This window comes from Spermophilus citellus (genome assembly GCF_964194105.1).
Source record: "Spermophilus citellus genome assembly, chromosome: 10".
NCBI lineage: Eukaryota > Metazoa > Chordata > Mammalia > Rodentia > Sciuridae > Spermophilus > Spermophilus citellus.
Genome location: NC_138197.1, coordinates 75,519,569 through 75,534,026, shown reverse-complemented (window position 1 = coordinate 75,534,026; position 14,458 = coordinate 75,519,569). Strand labels below are relative to the sequence as shown.

General features: G+C 30.8%; 1 protein-coding gene across 1 annotated transcript in view; it reads left to right on the top strand.

The window, feature by feature from the left end:
- LOC308658254 (uncharacterized protein) overlaps positions 1–12,375 on the top strand; it is a gene marked incomplete at both ends in the record, with an annotated part of 39,505 nt that extends 27,130 nt beyond the window's left edge. Inside the window, one exon of the mRNA XM_081310838.1 lies at positions 11,391–12,375. Within this exon, the coding sequence (XP_081166964.1) occupies positions 11,391–12,375 (985 nt within the window). The remainder of the gene's footprint in view (positions 1–11,390) is intronic.
- Between the last annotated feature and the right edge of the window lie 2,083 nt (positions 12,376–14,458).

Genomic DNA, 14,458 nt, shown 5'->3' with positions numbered 1-14,458 from the left:
TAAAGTGCAAGAAATAAAATCAAGAATTAATAAATGCAATGGATTCAAACTAAAAAACTTCTCAGCAAAGAAGCAATCAATGAGGTGAAGAAACAGCCTACATTTGGAGAGCAAATTTTTGCCATACGCACATCAGATAGAGCACTAATCTCCAGGATATATAAAAATCTTTAAAAAATAACACCACAAAGCAACCCAATCAATAATTGGTTTAAATATTTTAAAAAACAGAGGTGTGTTTGGAGACTTAGGAGGTTGGGGGACTAAAAATAGTTAAAATATTCACACTCAGCTACAGGAAATTTTAGCTCTTTCAAAGCATTTGGAAAGAGCACAGTAATACTCTGGTAACTGTTTAACAATTACTTTATTATCAAAAAATGTTCAGACATAATTTTTATGAATACAACTTATAAATAATAATAATACAGCATACCATAATCTTCATTGCAAATTTTATACACTCAATTTATTTTCCCAGAATGTTTTTTTTTATTTTCACCAAATTTCAATCTATGAGAAGAAAATGTTACAATTCAATATCAGTTTGAGAAAATCATATTTCAATCTACTTTTTCCTATAGATTTATTGCCGTTAAGTCTGTCTTATTCAATTAATTTTAAAAACTTTTCAGTATAATTTAATTCATTTTAAAATTTATCGCATTGATTAATAACTTTCTCTCAAGATTTATAAAACTCGACACTGTGGCATTACCTTCTCTTTTCCAAATTAAGGACAAAAAATTATGCTAGTGTATTGATTAAACTTGTATTTGCCTTACACCTCTAATATTTTCAATATGAACACTGCTAAAATTTCCCACCTGTCTTTATTTTTCCTCATTATCATATAGCTTTATTTTTATTTTATTATTTTTATGTTTTAGTAATACATTATAATTATATATGATAGTGAAGTTTATTGTAACACATTTATAAATTCATGTAACATAATTTTTTCCATTGCTCCATTTTAGTACCTAGTATTGACCCACTTCCTTTGCTTTATTGAGCTTTCTTCTATTTTTATTGTTTTTGTTATTTCTATGTTGATTTTTATATTTGTTTTGTTTTTGTTTATTTGCTTGTTTGTTTGTTTTCATACAGATTATTGAATCCAGAAGGACTTTAACAGTGAGCTACATCCTCAGGCCTTTTTTATTTTTTATTTTGAGACAAGGTCTCACTAAGTTGCTTAAGCCCTCTCTAAATTGCTGAAGCTAACTGAACTTGTGCTCCTTCTGCATCAGCCTCCCCATTCGACAGAATTAGATGCATATGCATCCACATGTGTCTTTATTTTTTTAACTGGTGAAAAATAGTGATTCATAAAACTGGAATTCATTGTGATATATTCATACATGTACTTAGCATAATTTGGTCAATTTCATTACTCAGTTTCTCCCCTTTCTCACCTCTCCTACCTCCTTCTCAATTCACTATCTCTATTCAACTTTTATCACCCCTCACCACTTTTCTTATTCTTTATTTCTCTCTGCCATTCATAAATGAAAGAAATCATTATACTTTTGACTTCAAAAGAACCAAACTAAAATATCTGAGATAAAAGGCAGAATAAATCAACTAAAATTCAGGTGAAAATTTTTCCAATAGTGTAGGTCAACTAGAAGACAGAATCCTAGAACTAGAAGACAAAATGTCTGGCTTTAAATATTTAGACTGTATTAAGAAAATAAGTTAATCATAAACTGAATATACAAGAACTCAATAGACAACATTAAAAGATCAAATGTAAGAATGATTGGAATCAAAGAGGGATCTGAGATACAGGATAAGTTGAGTATAAACTTTTTGGTTAATATCAGATTTTTTTTGTATTTGGGAATGAGATGGCTGTCCAGATACAAGGCACATACAGAACCCCAAATAGAGAAGATCAGAAAATAACTTCCCCATGACTTATTGTATAATAAAATTGTCAAGCATTTAGGGGAAACAAAAGAAAGAATTTTCAAAAGTCTCAAGAAAAAATGTCATGTAACATTTAGAAGTAATTCAATGAGAATTTGATTTCTCTCTCCCTTATCTGGGAGGGACTGAATTATGTGTTTTAAGCCCTGAACAAAAATAACTACAAACCAAAATTGCCATATTCAATAAAGCTGTACTTCAGAATGAAAAGATAAATTTTTGATTTCTTGAAAATCTTCCAAGATAAGCATAAGCTAAAATCTGTTCCTAGGCACAAGGATTTTCTTGTTAGGACTTTTTAAATGTTGTGCCATAACTGTGCTTTGAATGTACTGGCTGTAAAATTCCTGCAAGTGTGGAACAGAAGCTGTTTGTGCTAGCAGCTTCAACTTGCAAGAAAACACTCAGTTCTCAGAGAGAACACTTTGCTTTTTTTTCCGGTTGAAGTAACATTAAATAGAAACTATTCCCAGAACTGGCAGAAAGAATTTTAATTTAAAGTCTCTTTGCCTTTGCTAAATGGTCATTCATTAGAAGCAGACAAATGCAATGAAAATGAGTTTTCTAAAAAAGTTTAATGAAAGGATTGGAATGTCCCCAAAAAGTCATGTGTGAGGCAATGCAAGAAGCTTTAGAGTTAAAATGATTGGGCTATGAGACCCTTAATCCAATTAGTGGATTAATACCATGATAGGGGTTAACTTGGTGCTAACAGTAGGCGGGGAGGGTGAAAATGGAGAATGTGTGTCACTGGGGTATGCATTTTGTTCTTGTTGAGTAAAGGTCTCTCTCTCTGCTTACTGTGATGTCCTGAGCTGCTACCTCCACCACATTCTTCTGCCCTTGAGTCTCAAGAAATGCAGTCAGCTGTCTTTGGACTGAGACCCTGAAACCATGAGCCCCAAAATAAATTTCCCTCTTAAATTGTTTTTTTTTTTTTTCAGGTCTTTTGGTCAGAGTAGAGAAAAAGCTCTCTAAAACAGATAGAGATATTCCAGATAAATAAAGGCAGAAACAAAACAGGAATAGTCCTCGTATCTAACAAAACAGGCATCAAGCCCAAAATTAATCATAAAAGACAAAGACAGTCACATTATAAAGTGAAAAATCCAACAAGAAGATATAATGATATTAAATATTTATGCCCCAATATTAGTGCACCTAATTACATAAACAAACATGATTCCATGTAATAATTCAGATAGAAGCCAAAACAATAATACTGAGATATTTTAACACACCTTTCCCTAGGATAGGTCAACCAGACATAAAATCAATACAGATTCCTCTGCACCCCCCCAAATTTGTTAATTAAATTAAATTAATAAACATCTGAAGAATATTTCATTCAACAATGGCCAAATTCACTTTATTCTCAGCTGCTTATAGAACCTAAAAAATAGGCCATAATTTTCACCACAAAACAAGTCATAGAAAATAGGAAAAAAATATAATTCCTTCCATCTTACCAGATGAAAGAAGAATAAAATTATAAATCAACAACAACAACAAAATGAAAGAAAGATATAAAAATTAGGAAATAGAGGGAATGAGGTCAGAAATTTAAGGAGCTTTAGAATAATATGAGAATATAGGCTCAACATATCAAAATCTCTATGGCACTGTGCAGGTGGCTCTACGAAAAAAAAAAGTTGGTGGCAGTGAGTGCCTATATAAAATAAGAAAGGTCCCAAATAAAGAATGAATAAATAAGTAATCTAATGATGCATATCAAGGTTCTAGAAAATAAAGAAAAAATATCAAAAGCAGTAAAAGAAAATAATTAAGATCAAAGCTGAAATTAATGAAATAGAGAATTAAAAAAATATAAAATATCAGTAAAAGGAAGTGTTGATTCTTTGAAATGATGAATAAGATTGAAAAGCCCTTAAGCAAACTAATAAAAAGGAGACAAGATCCAAATTAATAGAAGTAGAAATATAAGAGGAGACAAAAACACAGACACTAAAAAAATCCAGAGAATAACTAGGGTCTGTATTGGAAATTGTACTTAAGTAAATCAGAAAACTGAAAGAAATGGATAAATTTCTACTTATATATGACTCACCAAGAGGATATAAACTAAGAAGATATTAAAAAAAACACTAAACAAAACAAGAACAAGCAATGAGATTGAAGCAGTGATAAAAAGCCTTCCAACAAAGAAAAGTCCACAATCAAATGGATTATCTGATGAACTCTCTCAAGCTTTTAAAGAAGAATTACTGCCAAGACTCCTAAAATTATTTCATGAAATAGAAACAGAGATGAATCACTTCCAAATTCATATTCTGAGGCCCGTATTCCCCTTATACCTAAACTAGATAAGGACACATCAAGGAAATAAAATTACAGACTAATGTCACTTATGAGTGTAGCTGCAAAAATACTTAATAAAGAGCAACTATGTTTAACAAAATATCAAAAATCACAATCATAAATCAAGTTATTTTTATGCTATGGAAGCAATATATGCAAATCAATATATGCAATATATTCAATATATGCAAATCATTAAATATAATTCACCACATGGATTATATTTACAAAAATGTCTTCATTATTTCAATAGACGTGGCAAAAGCCTTCAACAAAATTCAACACTCATTCATGACCACAAAATTGAAGAAATTATAAAATTTGGCTTAAGATCATAAGGCTATGTGGACAAACCCAGAGCCAACATCATATAGAATGGGATAAAACTAAAAACACTTTTTCTAAAATCAGGAATAAGTCAAAGATGTGCACTATCAACTATCAAGATAAAATTTGAAATTTTAGCCAGTTCAATTAGGTATAAAAAGGAAATGAACGGATACAAATAGAAAAACAAGAAGTCGAATTATCAAGCTTTGTATATGATATATCTGATACTTAAAAGTTACAAAAAAACTCTATCAAAATACTCTTTGAACTAATATACAAATTCAGCAGAGTAGTGTAGTACAAACCCACATACAAAAATCAATAATGAATTCACTGAAAAAGAAATCAGAAAATAATTCCTTTCACAATAGCTTCAAATAATAAAAATAAAATGCTTATGTTTAAGTATAAAAAGGTGGAAGATCTCTACAGTGAAAACTATAGAATACTGACTAAAAAGATTGAAGACAATATTAGAAGTTGAAAATATGTACTATGTTCTAGCCAGAATTAATACTGCTAAAAAGATCACCTTACCAAAAGTGATCTATAGATACAATGAAATCCCCATCAAAATATTAATAACATTCTTTACAGAATTAGTTAAAAACAGTCCTAAAATCCAGATGGAAAAATAAAAGACACAGAACAGCCAAAGCAATTAATAAGAAAAAGAGCAATACTGTAGGCATATAATGCAGAAGTGCAGTAACAAAAGCAGCATGGTATTTACATTAAAACCGACACATAAACCATGGAATAGAAGACACAAAATCAACCCCACACAAATAAAGCCATCTGATTCTTGACAAAGACACCAAAAAACATAGGCTGGAGAAAAGATAGCCCATTTTGACAAATGGTGCTGGGTAAACTGGATATCCATATGAAAATAATCTCAAAATGGACCAAAACCCTGGAAATTAGACCAGATACTTTGCAGTTGATAGAAGAAAATAAAGGAAACACTCCAACATGTAAGTGCGGGCAATAATTTTCTCATTAGGATCTAAAGCTCAGGAAATAATACCAATAATTAACTAATGGGATGGCATCAAGTTTAAAAGCTTCTGCACAGCAAAGTAAATAAGAACATGGAGACCTACACAAAATATTTGCCATCTACTCTTCTGACAGGGGATTATATCTAGAATATATATTTTAAAAACTCAAAAAACTTAACATTAAAAACTAAAATAAAAGTAACCCAATCAACACATGGTCAAATGAACTAAGTAAGAAATTTCCCACAAGAAGAAACAAATAGTAAGAAATACATGAAAAAAAAATGTTCAACAGCCTTAGCAATCAGGGAGCAAATCAAAGCTACACTGAGATCTGAACTCATGCCAGTTGGAATGACAATCATCACAAATACAAGTGATAATAAATGCTGGCACTTATTATTCCACTGCTGGTAGAATTGTGAATTAGTACACTTGCTGTGGAGAAATGTATTAGTCGGGGTTCTTTGGAGGAACAGAATCAATAGGAAGCATAACTAAGGGGATTTACTAGGTTGGCTTAAATGACCAGAAGATGGATAGTCCACAATGACTGTCTGCATGCTGGAGAGCTGGAAGAAACAGTAGCTGTACAGTCCACCAGGCTGAAGCCTCAGAACAACAGGGATCAACAATTCTACCCCAGTCTGTGACCAAAGGCTTCTGGAAACTCCCTGGAGAATCACTGGCAGAGTCTGCTTTGGAAAAGTGTAGAAGCAAGAGTCTGATATCCTCAGATGATTGCAGTAGCAATCAAGAACCTGTTCAAGAAGAATTGAGCTTGCATCTGCTCTGCTTCCTTATTCTTCCAACTTTTATTCCATCCAAGCCTTCACCCTATTGTATCATGTTGCCCACATTTAGGGAGGGTCTCCATTTTGGTTGGCTAGCCCACATGCCAATCATTTCTAGACACACCCTCATTGACACACTTATAAGCCTCTTACTCTTTGACAGCTCTTAAGCCAATCAAGTTGATAATTCACATTGACCATTACAGATATATGTATGAAGGCTTAAAGCAGCCCAGTTCACAATAGCCAAGTTATGTAGAGAGCCTATATATCCATCAGTTAATGAATGAATAAAGAATATGTGGGGGGCTGGGGTTGTGGCTCAGAGGTAAAGCGCTTGCCTAGCATGTGTGAGGCACTGGGTTCAGTTCTCAGCACCACATAAGATAAAATAAATAAAGATATTCAACCACAAAAAATGAAATTATGTCATTTGTAGGAAAATGAATGGAACTTGAGAACATTAGGTTAAGTGAAATAAGATAAACTCATCAAGTTGTTTTTGTTTGTTGTGTTGTTTTTGTTTGTTTGTTTTCATATGTGGAAGCTCGGGAGAAAAAAATGGAAAAAGGATGGAGGATATTATGAAAATGAAAGGGAAACAAATAAAGGGAGGAAATCGGGAGAGGGATAAAGGAACAGAGGTACTGGAGAATAAAATTGATCACATTATGTTATGTGTATGTACAAATGTGTCACAATTAATGCCCTTATTATATAATTATAGTGGTCCAATAAGAAATTAAAACAATTTTGAAATTTTTGGGGGGAAAAATTATCAATAAGCAAACATTCATGTAGGATCATATTACCTGAATATATATTTTATCTGTGAACTATTGAAAATATAAATAGTTCAAAGATCTGTGCAATCAAAATATTTACAGTGTTTTATTAATATTTTATTCTAAAGTTCATTTAAAGAATTACATTCTTGTGAATATTTATAAATTATAAAATGATGGAAAAATTATTCCCTTCATGATATATCAAAGTCTCCATAAGATATAAACACATATAAATCTTAATATAATGAGTCAATAGTATTAAGAAGACACTAGTACAAAAAAAAAGTACAAAGATATCGAATTATAAAGAAACTTTGAGATATAATGTATGATGTTATCTTTTAAATGGACTAGATGAGAAATATACTTAAAATACCTCAAAACGTATACTATGTGCCATGAATCATCAATGGAAACTAAAAAAAATTTAACACAGTTATGACACTAACTATATCAAAACCTTAAAGAAAATACTTATTAAATGAGTAATTGAAATTTTACTCAAAGGTGAAGTTAATATTCACGTAAATGACCTCAAAAAACTGCCACTCCACCCCATGTATGAATTGGTTCAGAGATTTTTTTGGCTCCAGATACAGTTAGGCAATGCTAAAACATTAAAAAAAGTGAAGCAAACTTTGCAAATATTCAGAATGAGAAGACAAATACTCATTTTTCCCCACATGCTTGTTATGAATATTTCCCAGATAAGTTTTTACATCTTATAAAACTATGGGAGGGCTGGGGTTGTGGCTCAGTGGTAGCACACTTGCCTGGCACGTGTGAGGCACTAGGTTTGATTCTCAGCACCATATATAAATAAATTAAATAAAGGTCTATTAACAACTAAAAAAAATTAGAAAAAAACTATGGGATATTCATGAAAACAATTGCAGTTGCAAACACATGGAAATTTTTTTGTTCTTTTCCATTAGAAGAATTCATACTGATAAAATATCTATACTATCAAAGTGAACTATAGATTTAATGCTATTCTCATCCAAATACTAATGACATTTTTAATATAGAAAATTTAAAAATTCTCAAATAGGTATTGGACCCTCAATACTCAAATAGCCAAGCCAATCAAAGAGAAGGAAGAAAATTAGGTATCACTTAATTTAGGACTATGTTATGGAACAATAGCTTTCAAAAGAGTATAGTTCTGGAATTAAAAAAAAAAAAACACATAGAAGAATCAAACAAAATAGAGAAAAAAAACCCACAAATATGGTCAACTAATCTTAGTTAAGGTCACAAATAATGTACAATGAGACAAAGTCTCCTTAATAAATGGGAAAACTAAATATATACATGCAAAAGAATAAAATTGTATCTTTATTTATACACCTTATAAAAATATTGAAATGGATTAAGGATGTAAACATAAGATCTGAAACCCTAAAACTCCCAGAAGAAAACAAAGAAAAGTCTCCTTGACCTTGGTCTTGTTAATTTTTTTTTTGATATGACACCAAAAATATATCTATAAAAACAAAAACAAATGATACTATATTAATCTATAGTTTATAAACAGCAAAATATATAATCAGTAGTATGAAAAAGCAATGTGAATAATGGAAGAAAAATTATTTACAAACCGTATAGCTGAAAAGGGGCTAATATCCAAAATATGAAAAAACTCCTACAACACAATAGAAAAGAAAAACACCGTTTTTTTTAATGACAAAGACTTAAATAGACTTTTTTTTCAAATAATACATACAAATGGCCAAAAGTTTCTCATCATCACCAAACACCATGGAAATTCAATTAAAAACCACAGTAAGATATTACATTATACCTTGCTTAAATTACTATATGAGTAAGACATGAACAAAGAGATAACAGGTGTTGGTAAGGGTATGGAGAAAAGAAGGCCTGCTGCCTTTGTGGTTTTTAGTGAGAAATTAGGTGATAGGCTCACCAAGGATTGCTTTGAATTCCTCTGCTGCTCCAAAAGTGTTCTTTTTGTTTTTGTCTTTCAATAAATTAATTTTTAATGTGGCTTCATATAATTATTTTTGAGCTTATCCCACCTGAAGTCTCTTTAGCTTCTTTGGTTTGTCGACGTATGTCTTTCATCAAAATTGGGAAGTTTCTCAGTGTTTGTTCAAATATCATTTCTGCCCCACTCTTAGTTCTGCATATGAGATGCACACAATTCTATGTTGATCTTCTTGGAAATGATAATAAATGTAAAAGTTACTTCCAATTTTAGATGAACACTTATAACTTAGCTTAACTAATGAAAGGAGCAATACTCTATGCAAATTTCAGCTGCTATAATATATCTCAATAACCTCCAGTAATTTTTTGAAAGTGTTCCATAGATTATTTTTTTTCAGGACTTTTTTCTTAATAGACCTCTCACTTTTTTATTTTTATATTTTAAACTGATTTCCCTCAACCTTAAGGATAATACTTGCAACGTATGAAAGTGAACATCAGAAGATATTTGTTTATTTTTCCTGGGATTCACCCTCCCCAAATACCCAGTTAACATTTTGCCGGATAATTTCCTCAGACTTCTCCTGGGACATAGGTACCATAATCACACAATTAAAATATGATTGCTAAAATGGATCAAGTACACAGATCATTTAGGGACCTATTATTTACCGCAAAAGTAATTAAGCATTTATTTGCCTCAATTTTTTTCTGAAATTATGTAAAACAAAGTACACTGAAGGTGCTATTTTTACTTTATTCCTAGGAGAAAATAATGGATTTGGTCCTCTGAGAAATATCAAAACTAACTCTAGAATTTTTATCATTTATAATGGCAGAAATTTCATCTAAAGATATGATCCTAAGGTAGTGGATGGAATATGTCAGGCCTCCAAGTATTAAATGATGATTAAAAGATAAAAATAAAATATTTTACTGGGTGGAATGGAATATGTCAGGCCTCCAGATATTAAATGATGATTAAAAGCTAAAAATAAAATATTTTACTGGGTGTTTCAAAATGAAGCATCAAAGAATTTTTGAGGGAACTTGCAGTTTTATGGAAGGAGAGAGCAAAATATATTTTGAACAGTTGCATGACTTTTGATTTAAGCAAATTGAGAATATTATTTTGTATTCAACACTTAAGTTTTGCAATCAATATTTGATAAGAGGCAAGTAATTTTAAGTTATTTTATCTATGTTTCAACTTCTATTTATTCTATCTTATTTATTTCATAATGTTTGATCTGGTGTGCTTATTTATATATATCTGATATATATATATATATATATATATATATATATATATATATATATATATATATATAATACATACACATACATTTAGTAGTTAACTTAATAAATTGATATTTAAAAATATATTGTAATAATTTCTAGCAACTGACTGAAATATGTAGAACACACCACACCTTCCTTAATACTTGTACAATTTTATTTTAGGAGACCTATCACAACTAGGTCTTAATGTTCAAGATAGTTCTAATTAATTTATGGAAAGCATTTATATATTTCAAGTTCGAGTGCTATTTGTGAATTATTCATATAGAACATTAAAATTTTCTGACCAGACTCTTTGATGTTTAATTAGATTTTTAAAAATATTTTAGCAATTATTAAATATACCATTAATTAATGGTATATATTGTTTTTTAAATCAAGAATGAAGTTAGAGGTTCTAAAATTTCCAATAATATCTAGAAATAGATTGTATTTGGACTGGAGAAAATGGGATACTATTTACACAGACCATGTTTAAAAGTTCAAAATATTAATTAGAATCAATTATCCAGTTTTTTTTTTTTTTGTGTGTGTGTGTGTGTGAATGTCAAGAAAAAAATTCTAGTGAAGTTAGGAGTGGCTACTTCTCAAAAAAATATTTAGAACTTTCTTTAGAAAGTTATGTTGATCACATGTTGCATGATCAAATAAGAATTTTTAATCCTAGAAAAGATAATGTAATAAAGGCACAGTACCCCTTATATTTTAGTTAATAATGAAACATTTGACAATTTGTGTCCAATAAATTTATTTCTCAATAATAAATGTAAATGTAGAGACAGAGTAAAATATAGCAGTCATATTAAAAATAAATATATATAGGTATGATTGAATAATAGAAAGTGAGAAATATATACACACAACCAAAGTCCCTAGTGCTTCATATCAAAATGCAAAAAAAAATTACTCCAAAAAACATATGCAAACATTTGTGCTTCCCTTCTGATTCATACTTTATTGTTTTCCAGATATATTTTATCAGTAAAATCTACCTTAAACCACTCGTTGGAAATGAAAAATAGAACATCAGTAACAGACTTCATCCTCCTGGGTCTAACAGATGATCCAGAGCTCCAGATTGTGATTTTCTTCTTTTTATTTCTCACCTATGTGCTGAGTGTTACTGGAAATCTAACTATCATCACCCTTACCCTCCTGGATCCCCACCTGAAGACCCCCATGTATTTCTTCCTCAGGAATTTCTCCTTCCTAGAAATTTCATTTACTTCTGTCTGTAACCCTAGGTTTTTGATCAGCATCCTAACTGGGGACAAGTCGATTTCCTACAATGCTTGCGCAGCTCAACTATTTTTCTTTATCTTCCTGGGCTCAACAGAGTTTTTCCTCCTGGCCTCTATGTCCTATGATCGCTACGTGGCTATCTGCAAGCCTCTACATTACACTACCATCATGAGTAACAAGATCTGTTACCAGCTCATCATCATCTCTTGGCTGGCTGGTTTCTTGGTCATTTTTCCACCACTGACCATGGGCTTGCAGTTAGATTTCTGTGATTCCAATGTCATTAACCACTTCACCTGTGACTCTGCTCCTTTGCTGCAAATCTCTTGCACAGACACCAGTACTCTAGAGCTCTTGAGTTTTATTTTAGCTTTGTTCACTCTCCTGACCACACTGGCACTAATAATTCTCTCCTACGCTTACATCCTCAGAACAATTCTAAGAATTCCCTCAGCTCAACAAAGAACAAAGGCCTTCTCAACCTGTTCCTCACACATGATTGTTGTCTCCATCTCATATGGAAGCTGCATCTTCATGTATGTGAAAACATCAGCAAAGGAAGGAGTTGCTTTAACAAAAGGGGTGGCTATGCTCAACACCTCTGTCGCTCCTATGCTGAATCCATTTATTTACACTCTAAGGAACCAGCAGGTGAAACAAGCAATTAAAGACATTGTGAGGAAGATATTTGCCTCAAAATCATCAATCTGAACATGATTTACAACTAATTCAGGTGCATGATTTTAACTATAAAGCCAAACCATTGCTGTTTAGTTAGTCTCTGCTTTCTTATCTCTTCTAAGAAAAACAACTTTTTAATGCTTTTGGGGATTAATTTAATGTACTTATATATCAAGTCCTTTATGAACTCACACACAAAAATTATTGTGGAATGATTTGATGCATTTTTGTATGATACACTACAAAAATAGGTCTAAAGTCTCTTTATATATGAATTTATATACTTCAAGTATATACGTGCTAATGATAATCACTGCACATATATTTGAACAGAATAAGACATTGTGTTTCTTGAGTTAGTAATTCATGTATGTGTTTATACAAATATATGCATACACATATATGTTCTTACAAATGTGTGTACATATAGGTGTGTCTGTATGTGTATGTGTATACCCCTTTTTGCATTTTGGTAGTTCTAGAGATCTAAAATACTGTGTTTTAAATGATTACTGTTGTAGTTGTTTTTTAAATAGGGTAAACTGACATATAGGTTACAGAAAGAAATGATATATAAACAATATAGGTTAAACAAGGTGGAAGAGGAGGATGATTTTTTGTACTGAACATTTGAAATTTAATTCACAACTTACTTAAAATATATATGATTTAAAAATTGAGTAATATTCATGACCATGATAGCAAATTAGAAATAGATTTAATATTATTGCTAGCTTTTGCTTCTAAATAAATTTATTATATTTATTATTACCTGAATTATTTTACTTTTTTATACTGACTTTCACAAGAAAAATTAATATAACTATGACTTTAAAAACAATTTCATGTTGGGTATAGTCATGCACACTTATAATTCCAGTGCCTCAGGAGACTGGGGCTGTACTATCACAAGTTCAAAGCTAAGAATCAATCTTAAAATATAAAATTAAAAAAGGCTGGGGATGTGTGCTTAACACGTGGTTAAGCATGTGTGCGTTCAATCTCTGATGCAAACAAACAAACAAAAAGACCAATTTCATGGGAGTAGAACTTTTCTAATTACAGTTATTACTTAAGGAAAAGGCAATATCAAAACTCAAATTTTTATAAAACATTTCTAAAAAAAAAAGCAAATGTGAGCTTAGGAATGACACTTTCTGAGGAATTTTACCTTACTTAGGCCATGATTTAGAAATCTATATCCATGTTGTATACTAGCTAATATTATTTTTTCTCTTTTATTAGTTCCACTTAATTTTGGTAAAGTTTGCACATTGATTTATGTGAGGTAATATTATTTGCCAAATAAATATTAAAGATAAAAATTGAATAAGAAAAAAAGATTTAAGACATTACAAGTATAAGGAAAATTTATAAAATCTAGGAAAATTCCGCTTAGTTTAGGGGCTAGTAAAAAGTACTTCATGTATGCCATGAATTATTATTATTATGAACTTACTTTGTTCCTGCTCTTAATATATCATAACTTCATGGTTCATATTTTGTTTCCTTTTCCTAATAATCAGATAATCATATGTCACATAATAAGTAGCATAGTTCCCAGAGTTCCCAATTCACTCACTTTAAAAAAATAACTAGTTACTTTTTTATTTTTAAATATATTTTAGCAGTTATTTATCTAGGATTGATATAAAGAAAGTGCACCATGTAAGGCACAAAATCTGATTTGTTTTGACATTATATTTACATCCATAAAATCATCACCACATTTAAGATTTCAAGGTATTAAACATATCCATCATCTCCCAAAATTTCTTCCCTTCTCAGCACTCTTTTTGTTTTAAATTTAGTAAGAACACAACATCAATGTTTACTCTCTTCCCAAAATTTTAAGTGCAAAATACATTATTGTTAATATAGACACAATGATATGTATTAGATCTCTAGAACATATACATCCTTCATAATTGACGCTTTATACTCATTGAATAGCACTTGCTGATTTCCCCAATACAGCAGACCTGAAAAATTCATTACTTTCTGCTTCTAAGTTTGACTATGTTCAGTATGTGGAGCCAAGGCATTATTTGTCATTGACTGACTGACTTTTATCTTAGTATGTCTTCCATGTTCATGTATGTTGCATATGGCA